We start from the raw sequence: 12,006 nt of genomic DNA on the forward strand, positions 1-12,006 counted from the left end.
CCCCCCCCCCCACCCCAACCCCCCAAGGCTCGGTGCCCATTCCTAGGGTGCCCACCAGCTGCAGACTAAAAACGTTGGCCACACTGGTTTTTTTCCCCTTTTTCCTTCGCAGGCAGTTGGATTTCAAGGCTTTTTTGAACATGTCGGATTCCATCAAAGAATGTCTAGAGCTCCAGCTTCTAGAAATGGAAATGTTGTTTTCTATGTTTCCGAACAAAGGAGAAGTCTGTCTGGAGGATGCGAATTCCCTTAGGAGAGTGCGAAACTACCTGGATCGTTCCAATGGACCCCTGCCCCCCAAAATTGGGTTTGTAATTATGGTCATAATGGCCCCTAAGGTAAGACTAATGAATTGCTTGCGGAGTGTTCTGTAGTCCTTTAATTTCTTGCTAATTCAGTTACCTGCAACAAATAGTAGCATATTGCTGCCAGTGGTTCTCATGATTCTCACTAATCCAAATTTTGCCCTTCTCATTTGATCTTTAAAAGCCTATAGCATATCCAGTGACATTACACAAAGTAAAATTTTATTAGTGTTTTAGTTTAACTCAGAATATTTTAATATCCGCCTTTTAAAAAAAAAGATTTCTAAACCTAGAAGCACACCTTTTTTTAAAAAAATAGATTTGATATTTTAGGTTTTTTTACATGACCATAATATCCATGTATCCCTTCATCTCCACCTCTAGTATTTTTTGGAAGAGGGAAAAAAATCATAACTGATACACTGAAAAAATCTGGGTAGGCTGGGGGAACCTCTTATTTCTTCACTTGATCTTTATAGTTTTGCTACCTTAACTTTAATTTGCTGATAGATAGATAGATAGATAGATAGATAGATAGATAGATAGATAGATAGATAAGAAANGATAGATAGATAGATAGATAGATAGATAGATAGATAGATAGATAGATAAGAAAGGAAGTGGTCAAATGTAAAAAATCTTTGTATCACATTTCAATGATAAGGATTTTTAATATATATATATATACACACACACACACACACACACATATACATATATATGTTTATGTTTTCTTGGCTCTGCTTACTTTGCTTTGCATCAATTCATACAGATCTTTCCAGGCTTCTCTGTATTCATCACACACATCATGTCTCACACTACAGTAATATTCCATTACATTCATGTACCACAATTTGTTTAGCCATTCCCCAGTTGATGCAGATCTTTGTTTTCAGTTCTTACTTATCACAAAAAGTGCTTCTGTAAATGGGAATAAAGGAGAACTTTTTTCTTATTATTGGCTTTCTTGGGGATGGAATTTTGGCTCAGAGGGCATGGACATTTTAGTCATTTTATTTGCATAATTCTAAATTGCTTTCCAGAATGATTCTACCATTTTACAGATCGATCCAGCAGTGTTTTAGTGTGCTTATCTTTCCATAACCTCTCTGAATTTTTTTTTTTTGGCATTTTGGTAAAGCTTCAAGGTTTTTTTGCTTTGTATATATCTTGTTATTAGAGATTTGGAGCATTTTTTTAATGTGGCTGTGAAAACCTTCAGTTCTTTTGAGGACTATTTATATATCTTTTGACCTTTTATTGGGGAATGTCTATCAATCATATATGTGTCTATATGCATGTGTGTATATGTATGTATGTATGTATGTATGTATATATAAAGTATACATTTATCTCATATATAAGACCTGGATATTATATACATAAATATATACAGTTGAATTATATTTTGGATTACAAATCCTTATCATTGAAATGTGATACAAAGATTTTTTACATTTGACCACTTCCTTTCTTATCCTAGATGCATTACTGTTGTCTGTGTAAAAGCTTTTCAGTTTTAAGTTCCCTCTTCTGCCGTAAATGAAATATTATATTCATTTATTTTACTTTCATATTTTCTTAAGGTTGTTCTGTTGCCCTGGCTCTTTTCCCCTTCACCTCTAATTTCCCTTTTCTTCTCCTCCCCTTTAGCTACTTCTGTTGCTTAGGGTTTTTACATTTTTATTAAATATTTATTTTTAATCTTATTTTTTAATTTTTTGAGTTCTAAATTCTCTTCCTTCTTCTACCTATTGAGAAGGCAAGGAACAATTAGACATGTGAAATCATGCAAAACCTATTTTCCAAAGGTCTGCAGCAGAGCCATGTTGTAAAAGAAAAAAAAGCAAGGAAAATGAAGAGAGAAAATGATGCTTCAGTCTGCACTCGGAATTCACAGTTCTCCAGAGTTGGAAAGCATTTTTAATCATGAATGCTTTGTAATTTTCTTGGATCATTGAATTGATCAGTGGCTAAGTCTTTCACAGTTGATTATCATTACAGTATTGGTGTTACTGTATACAGTGATCTCCTGGTTCTGCTCATTTCACTTTGCAATAATCCATACAGGTCTTTCCATGTTTTTCAGAAAACACCCCCTTGCTATTTCTTAAAGCATAATAGAATTCCATCACAATCATATACCACAACTTGTTCAGCCATTCCCCAGTTGATGGGCATTCCCTCAGTTTCCAAATCTTTGCCATTACAAAAAAGAACTGCTATAAATATCTTCGTACAAAAAGGTCTTTCCTTTTTCTTTGATCTCTTTGGGACACACAACCTTAGTACTGTAGTGGTATTGCTGTGTCACAGGGTATGCAGTTTGATAGCCCTTTGGGCCTAGTTCCAAATCATTCTCTAGAAGAGTTGAACCAGATCACAACTCTTCTAGCAATGTGTTAGTATACCTGTTTTCCCACATACCCTATGGCATTTGTCATTTTCTTTTCTGCCATGTTAACCAGTTTGGTGTGAGGTAATACTTTTAGAGTTGTTTTAATTTATATTTCTGTAATCAGTAGAGAATTGGAACATTTTTTCAAATGACCATTGATAAATTTGATTCTCTCTTCTAAAAACATTTCAGATGGTCGGTCAATCTCTTGGATCTTTGGGTCCCTACACTGTTCTGACCAGCAGTTTCTAAGTGACCCCAAGAAGACCCCTATATACCTGCAGTTCTAACCCCTCTTTTTTCAACTCCCTTCCTGTAGTTTGGCTATTCTATTGTATCCTGACTATACTTCTCCTTCTCTTTCCCATAACTATACCCTATAAGAGTCCTCTTTCTCCCCTCGCTTCCCTTCAGCAGCCCTGGCTGAATAAGGCAACAACTTGTCCTGAATTTCAACTCCTTAACCTTGAATAAATGCTTCACTTTATTTAGTGATCATCTAGCTGATCTGAGCCTTTCCAGGTCTGAAAATATTCTTCGACCATTAAATGGCTCTTTTATTTTGACTTAAGTTTTGAACATTTTATATTGACTAAGTTCCTCATTTATTTGAGAAATAGGCCTTTATCTGAGAAAACTGCAGCAAAAACTTTTGGTATTATTTCATTGTCTATGGTACCTTTTAGCAAAAAGTAGTCTCTTTTTTTTAATTACAATTTTCAGGCAGTCCAATAATTTTTTTTAATTAAATCCTTACCTTCTGCCTTAGAAATGATAGGCAGAAGAGTGGTAAGGGCTAGGCAGTGGGATTTAAGTGACTTGTCCAGGGTCACACAGTTAGGATGTATGAGGCTAGATTTGAACCCAGGACCCCCTATTTCTAGGCCGGCTTTCAATCCACTGAGCCATCCAGCTGCCCTTCTGAGAAATTTTTTTAAACTTTTTTGGGTTTCTGGGCATACTACACCATGGAGACAGACAAAGTTGCTTTATCTTTGGCACATAATTTGTTTGAGTGGTCATGGGGATCGGAGAAAATGTCTAGTCCACCATCTTGTGGCTCACATTTCACACCTCTTTTAAAAGCAGTATTAGCATTGCCATGAAGTTTAGGAGGGGAGCCAGGAAGAAAATAGAGGTGACTGCCCCAGTGAGAGGCACTCTCCAGCATCTGCCACCTCTCTTCTCTAAGCAGAGGGCAGGAGTGTCAGCACAAGAGTTTGGGGTGATCATCCTAATAGTAGACAAGCTAACTTTCGCATTATACTTTAACCTGTATGAAATATAAATGGTCTGCTACATCTGAAAGAAACTGTGATAAGCCCCTGAAATTCAAGCCCTCCCTAAAACTGGTTGGTAATGAGCAGGTACAAAGGGCAGAGGAGAGTCAGGGACAAACGGTGGGCAGGAAGGTAAGGAAAATGCAACAAAGATGAATCTGTGCCCAGAGAAAGGTAGGAGATTGAGGTAGAGTGGGAAGACAGCCAAGGAGAGAGGAAACAAGTTTTTAGTTCCATATAATTAGCACAATATACACACAGGCGAAAAGAGCTGATATGACCCTCTTGACAATGCTTTACAGACTACTCCTACCTTGTAGCTTCCCACAGGGAAGGGTAGAAGTAGTCAGTAAAGAAAATTGTGCTTAACCCTGTAAATATTAAAAATGATAGATGCTTGTATAAATATATAAATTAGTATTTTAATTAAAGCCATGTTGATAGATAAAATCATTAGACCACGCGCTTGTAAGCATTCAAAACTGCTGCCTCCATTTTGTCTCCAGTTTCCTGGCCATGGCCTACTCGCAAAAGAGACCACTCCCTCCTAACCCACGAGATTTAAGCTCTCCCCTGTGTCAAGACGTCGGGAGACGGAAATCAGTTGGACCATGTTGGATCACGGGAAATGTAGTTTTATACATTTCCCAAATTTCAATTTTTACAATTCCCCGTGAGGTCCGGCAAAAAAAAAGGTTAGTCCTTTTTTCTTCGCTGGACCTGTAAAAATAGACAACTTCTAAATTTTTCAGGAATTTTGGGGATAAAAGAAATAAATGAACAAATGGTTAAAATTAGACGCATTGACAAAAAACCAATTTGGGGGGCTGTCCCCCACTGGCACAACAGTGTACAATTTAAAACAATACATACAACTCAATTTCAACTCCCCATAGTTCAATCAACTGCACCCCAAAGTTCAAAGTTTGGTCTTCATGGTACAGTGAAGGCTTTTCAGACATCTTCATGGTGTCTTCACCAAAACAAGTTCGTCGTCTGGATTCTGGGGAGATGGCAAGATCCTTATCCTGAAATTATTCTCAAAAGAATTTAAACCTTACATTATAGATTACAAAACATACATTTTCTTCTAAGATTTTATATAATTCCCCGTGAAATTACTCCTAAAAGAGTTAAATAAATATACATATATTTTTACATTATTGAATTTTAAAAAACTTAACAGATATCCCCGTGAGGTAAATCTTAAACACACCTTTTTTCTAAAAAAGGGTACCTCAGGTCAGGTAAGGATGAGTGGCTGAGTCCTGAGGGTTATATGAAGTCAATTGGCAAAATAAAAAGAATAAAATTCAAGAAAAAAGAAGAAAACATTAACTTGTAAATGTAAAATGTGCAAAATCTAGGGAAAATAAACTTAGACCTTTGAATGAAGGTCTAATTAAAGTGAATTCCGCAGTGTGCAATTACCCATCCAGGGCCAGGACTTAAGGAAAATGTCTCTCTCTGATCTGACTTATCAGCTTTTTAGGGAAGTGAGCCAAATAAATAACCAATCTTAGGTGCTTTCTAGGAATCTAAGTCGAGGGGACCCACGTCCTCTAAAGTTTTAGAAAAGACTGGGACTCCAGGACTCAAACCCCAATTTCCAAGCCCTAAAGTATTGGCATAGAACTGCTGCAATCATGCAGATCTTAGTCAGTCAAGTCTCTGACCATGTGCTTTCTTTAGCACTATTAACAGCTCTCATGTTCCCTTTTCCTAGAATCAGACAGAAAGGCATTTAATCACAGTCCTAGAGGCTCAGGTATTTGCTGTAGAATTAGAAAAAGGATAAATAATGATTATATATGTACTTCCAGTACAAGATGATAAAAAGGGAAAATCAATTTCTCTCATTAAAAAAAAATGTTTTAAAAATCAAAAATATATATATAGCTTAGAACTAGAAGGGTTGTTACCCAAAAATGAGGTTTTCTGTGAGAGAAAGTGGGTTTTACAAAATAGCAGATTCACAATGCACATTCAAATAGAGTACCATTATTTCCAATAGCACATTTTAAAACAATAAACAGTGATGTTTAAAATCATATACTTGTTACAACTTTTAACCCTTGGCAAATGCTGTTATTGCTTCCATAGCAAAATGTGATATTTAAAAAAAGAAACCTTCTGGATAAGAGTATACAGGAGCTCCTTGACTCTCTGTATTTAAAAAAATCCTGGATAGGAATGCTTCTACCAATTTAAGGCAATAATATCTCTTATAATAAAATATATAAAAGCTTTATCCTTTAAGACAACAATTCTTAAGGATTTAAAGTAAAAGTTAAAAAGATCTCTTGTAAAATTACAAGGTAATATTTAAAGCATGGAAACTTTCAAGGTTCTTTGCAATTACCAAGGCAGAATAAATTTTTAAAAGACATGTGCTCTATAAGATGTTCATAGGTGGTACATATAACCGCATTGTTTTTGATACAGTAAGCTTTAAGTAAATTAGGAAATATAATAACATCATAAGCAGAAACTTCATTAGCGTAAAATGGTTCAGTGCAACAGGAAAATCAACGAAATAAGCAAGATTAATTTACAAAAGTAATTAACAAAATACAGTAAGATACAGTCTTTTTAAAACAGAATTAAAGCTCATTCAGTTCCGAGGTTTTAAAAGTTCACCCCTGGTTTCAATTTAAGGTTCTTTTGATTGAGTTCTGCTGAGTTTAAGCGTGTTTTTTTTTTTTCCCTAAAAGTTCAAAGTTCTTCCCCTGAGTTCAGTTTTTAATCACAAGCAAGTCTGAATAGGCCATTCGGCCCCATTAAGGGTAAATGCTAGGTCCACGTGGTGTCGGGTCATTGTAGAAAATCCCACATGTAGAGCTTGTGTGGGTGGCTAAATTAGGTCTTTAGAGAAAACACGTGGAAGGCTAGAATGCAGGCCATTACCAAACCAAGAGAGGGGGTAGCGGGGACAATACCAAATCCTAAGGAGCAGTGGTGGAGGTCTCCGAAGATCTCGGCAAAAGCGGCAGGTCATCGCTGTTGGGGCTCGGGGTTCTAGGCTGGAAGCGGTCAGGATCAGCAGCATCAGCAGCATCAGCGGCAGGAATGGAGATCAAGTCAGGAGATCAGCAGTAGGAATGGAGATCAGTGGCAGAGACAGTCTGGCTGGGCTCCGGGATTCTATCAGAGCCAGCAAGGGCCACCAGGCCCGGGGCATTGAGCAAAATAATTAGCAGCCCTGCAGCCATTAAAGCCATTGTCTCTCTTCCCCGTGAAATAGCCTCTAGGCTGGGGAAAATCGGGGGAGGACTGGGCAAGGAAAAAAATCGCTTCTGAGACTCGGGGTCCCAGAGCCACATGGCTTCTTCTTAGGCTATCTAGAAAATTGAAAGTTCGAATTACTCCCGTGTGGTTCGCCAAATTGTAAATATTAAAAATGATAGATGCTTGTATAAATATATAAATTAGTATTTTAATTAAAGCCATGTTGATAGATAAAATCATTAGACCACGCGCTTGTAAGCATTCAAAACTGCCGCCTCCATTTTGTCTCCTGTTTCCTGGCCATGGCCTACTCGCAAAAGAGAGCCACTCCCTCCTAACCCACGAGATTTAAGCTCTCCCCTGTGTCAAGACGTCGGGAGACGGAAATCAGTTGGACCATGTTGGATCACGGGAAATGTAGTTTTATACATTTCCCAAATTTCACTTTTTACAACCCAGAGAAAATGGATGTATCTTTTTAACGTGCAATGATAAGGCCATAGACAGATAAGACTTTGAAAATCTAGGTATTGAACTTATTTGTTCTAATTAAAATAAAATTTAAGGATACTGTTCTTTGGGTATCCCTCTGTAAGTGTGCCTGGGAGAGAAGGTGCTGTCCATCCGCTCCTCTACATCTAGGAGCTCTGAAACACCTCTAAAATCACTCACATTTATTTTCATCATAGTCTAAGGCTGACAGGGGGCTCCCCTTGCAACAGCCTTTTGGGACAGGCTTTGCAGACCTTTCTTATTGGTGGCCTTGAAAAGTTTCTGACACCAAAAACCTTTTCCACTCTGCCACCATGGTGCTGAGGTGGCCCTTCTGGCCAGGAGGCCCTCTCCTCCCTTTGCCCCACGGCGAGGCCTCCTGCTTCACCCTTAGTAAAGAGAAGGAATATTTTTATGAGCAGCAGCTTCCAAGGGGCCTTTAGGTGCCTTCTGAAGGGTGGCCAGGACACCTACGCACCAGCTCTCGAGGTCAGGGCCTGGCCTGCTGGGATCTTTCCATGACAGCTCAACAAAGAGGCCCTGACCTCACGTGGTGTGTGTCACAGGCAGAGCCTCCTGCAGGCTGGGCTGTGTAGAAATAGGCGGAAGAGAATAGGGATGATGGGTGTTCATGGAGAACTCTAAGGTTTGCAGAGCACTCTGCATAGATCATGAGGTGGGAAAAGGGAGCGGCCAGACAGTCTTCTCTGATACTTTATACGTATTTGATTTCCATTTTTAGGGAGACATTGAACTGCAGGTTTCCTTTCCTCACAACTATCCAAATGCCAAACTGCAGCTCTTTGGGAGGTCCTACAGCCTCGACAGACAGCAGCAGCTGCGACTCAATCAGAATCTCACGTCTTACATCGGAACCTTCGACCCCGGTGAGCTGTGCGTGTGCGCCGCGGTTCAGTGGCTGCGGGACAACAGCGCTCCCTATTTCCAGAACAGCAAGCTCTTCTCGGAACCCATCATAAAGGTGAAGACCGTGAAGACCGTGTTTCACCGGATGTGGATCTACAGCCACCAGATTTGTCGGCAAGAGCTTCGAAAGAGGATTTTGGAGAGTGCAAAGCGCCTGAGTCTGACTGGTTTTTTTCTGACAGGGAAGCCAGGTATTATTTGTGTAGAGGGCAGTAAAAATCAGTGTGAGGAATTTTGGCACACCATCAGGTATCCCAACTGGAAGCATATTTCCTGCAAGCATGCAGAAAGTGTGCAAATAGAAGGGGATGGCGATGAGCTGCGCCTCTTTCAGATTTTTCAGGAATTGCAGTTTGAGAGCAATGGTCATAGTGTCAGGCATGATTACCACATGGATCTGGGCAAGTTCTTGGAATTTCTCAAAAAGCATCACAGTGAACATATTTTTCAAATATTATTTGGTATAGAAAGCAAAAGTCAAGAAAACTAGAAGTATGTTCACAAAGAGCAGCATTTGTAATTTTTCAAGTTATTCTTTCCACTGAGACATCAAAATAAAAACCAAATTTAAGTGGAACTTTATGTGATAGCTGCTGCAAAATAGAAGCAAGGATTTTGTTTTGCTTTGGGTTTTTTTGTGTTTTTTGTTGTTGTTTTTGTTTTGTTTTTTGTAGAAAAGGAGGTGTGATTGTAGACCTGTTATTTTTATTGGAGAATTTTTCTTGTGGAAAGTTCCTCCAAAGATAAAAACTAGCAACTCATCTTAACATTAAATCTTAGAGTTGTTTGGGGCACTGAGAGAAGATAAACTTGCCCATGATTATACTAGTCCATTGGAGAGGCAAAATTGAATGCTGGTCTTCCAGACATCCAGTCACTAGGCAGTGTTGCCTCTCAGAAAGTTGGCCCCATGTAGAGGATTTGTGACTTCCTGCCACCTCCTGCATTGCTAGTTCTAGATTGCTTTGCTGGTCATCAGTACTGGGTCATTAGGCACCCCTGTAACCTAGTTTTGTATTTCCTTTGTATCTGATGCTAGGCACAATGTAGATATGCAGAAATATTTGTTTGTTGCTTAGGGTGAATGCCATTGGGCACCCATGGAGACTCTCGGTCACTAGGACCGTTGTAAATATTCAGTATGGGATTGTGACAAGCCTGGGATACCACCACCATCCCAAGGCATCTTTGGGGCTGTGGCCAGCTCCCTTTTGTGTGGGTAGAGAAGATATGAGCTTCCTAAATTGTTGCAGGGGCTTCTGGGCCATCCTAGATCCTGCCGAGTCCCTGAAAGCAGTAGCAAAGTTTACCCCACCTCATCCACCCAGTGCACGGACCAAGGCAGGAACTCCCAGAGGACTTAGTCTAAAGGCTGCTGTGGCAGGCAGGTGAGCGGCAGGCACTCTCACCCCAATGCTGTCCCCTGAGGGAGATGCCAGATTGCCCTTGTGGAGCTCACAGCCTAGAAAGAGATAAAGACAAGCAGATAATTATCAAACAAATCTATTTTAAGTACATCTGAGAAGTACAAAACAGCGTTATGAGACATCTGAAGAAGAAAGGGTCATTTTCTCACAACAATGATAAGGAAGGCTAAATTAACATCCTAGCAAAAATAAGTTGAGGTCATGTAATGGCAAAAAAAATTAAAGGAGCTTAACTTTTTTTTTAAATAATTAGAAAAGTGGGATATAAGCATATTCTGGTAGAATTTTATTCCAACTAATTCCTTGGACTAATTATCTCATTTGTTTAGAACATGGTGCTAATGAGCAGTCTCATTGTTGTGAGTTAAATTCTTAAGAGGGGAAATGCAGCTTTGTACCCCATTAACATGCATCTTTGTACAGCTCTTTTGCAAAGATGTATCATTAGTAGCAGCAGTAAGTAGATCCAGTTTGAGAAATGTGGATGGCTTAGCCCAGCCTTATTCTGGAATGGTTTAAGGAAAAGAACACCGAATTTTGAATCAAAAGATCAGATTTTGTATTCTGGATTTGCTACTTCATATTGTGTTTCCTTAGGCAAGTCCTTTCCCCTCTCTGGAATTCAGTTTCCTCACCCATAAAATTGTCAGACTGTACTAGAGGTTCTTAACCTTCTTTGTGTCATGGACTCAGTCTGGTGAAGCCTTCTCAGAGTAATTTTTTTAATGCATAAAATATATGGGATTATAAAAGAAATCAACTATATTGAAATAATTATCAAAATATTTTTTAAAAAATTCACAGACACTTGGTTAAGAACCTCTGGGTTAGTTGATCTAGCTCATCTATCTAAATCCTAAAATCTTCTGACTGTTTAGGGAGAGGTAAGGGGAGGGGGAGAATGCTTGTTTTAAGTGTTATGTCTTTATATAAAAAGCTGTTCGTTTATACAAAAAACTGTTCATTTTTTCAAGGGTTTTTTCTGTAAGTGAAAATGTGTTGGTGTATTAGGTGGGTTTTTTTCATATAGTGTTCTTAAAATACAGAAGTGTACTTATTACAAATGTTTGGGCTTAAATGTACTTGTTTTCTTGTCTATTGAGTGGAGCAATTATATTTGCATTTGCCTACTTTAGAAAAGCATTATTAGTAAAGCAAGAAGTACTTCCCCTTCTCATTTTTCCTAGTACAATATGTCTGGATCATTCCTTTCTCCCTATTACTCCCTTTTATAAATGTATTAGTGTACGTGTCATATCTTCCTTCTGCTCCCTCCCCATGTAATATCCCTGAGAACAGAGGTTGTTATTTTGTATCTTTGTATCCACAGTAAAACATATTTAGCATTATATGTAGTAGTAGCTGCTTAATAAATGTTGAATTGATTCAAAACCCGCTCCTTTTGTTTATTTCCCGGCCGCAGTCTGAAATGGAGCCAAACAATTAATTTTTGAAATCACAAGCACCCAAAATAAAACGTGTTCTCCTATGGCAAAATCTCAGAGTTGGGCAGGACTTAAGGCCCCCACAAGCCATCCTCCAGGGAGGAGGAACTCCCTGACTCCCAGAGCAGCCCCTTCCATTCCGGGCTAGAAAGCTTCTGTTTCTGCTCAGTGTTGCTGCTCCTCTGCAGCTCCCATCTAGTATGGCTCCTAATCCTGCCCTCTGGGGCCAAGCAGAACCCTGGGCCCACGGCACTCCTGGGGGCCACTCCGACTTCTTCTCAGCCTTGCTTCAAGTGAAGCAGGGCCAGAGAGTGCAGCTGATCCTCTGGGCCCGTTTTCCTGCCTGGACGTCCATCCTGGCCCTTCCCCTGGGGATGGGGGAAACGTCAGGCCTGGGCAAAGGAGGGCCAGCGGCTGCCGCTCAGAACTCCAGGGGGGCTTGCAGAAAAGCTGGTGTCACAGGGAAGCGCCCCGCCCCCCCATGCACAGGCACCTGCCCACGGC

General features: G+C 39.5%; 1 protein-coding gene and 1 pseudogene across 1 annotated transcript; one reads left to right on the plus strand and one right to left on the minus strand.

Moving 5' to 3' along the window:
* Positions 1 to 140: 140 nt before the first annotated feature.
* Positions 141 to 9,120, plus strand: RWDD2A (RWD domain containing 2A). The gene is made up of 2 exons (XM_044676209.1): positions 141 to 338; positions 8,446 to 9,120. The coding sequence occupies exons 1-2, from the start codon at positions 141 to 143 to the stop codon at positions 9,118 to 9,120; spliced, it is 873 nt and encodes a 290-aa protein (XP_044532144.1).
* Positions 9,121 to 9,946: 826 nt separating this feature from the next.
* The window catches only part of LOC123246506, a 9,136-nt pseudogene continuing 7,076 nt past the window's right edge, over positions 9,947 to 12,006 (minus strand).

This window comes from Gracilinanus agilis, chromosome 4 (assembly GCF_016433145.1).
Source record: "Gracilinanus agilis isolate LMUSP501 chromosome 4, AgileGrace, whole genome shotgun sequence".
Taxonomy (NCBI): Eukaryota; Metazoa; Chordata; class Mammalia; order Didelphimorphia; family Didelphidae; genus Gracilinanus; species Gracilinanus agilis.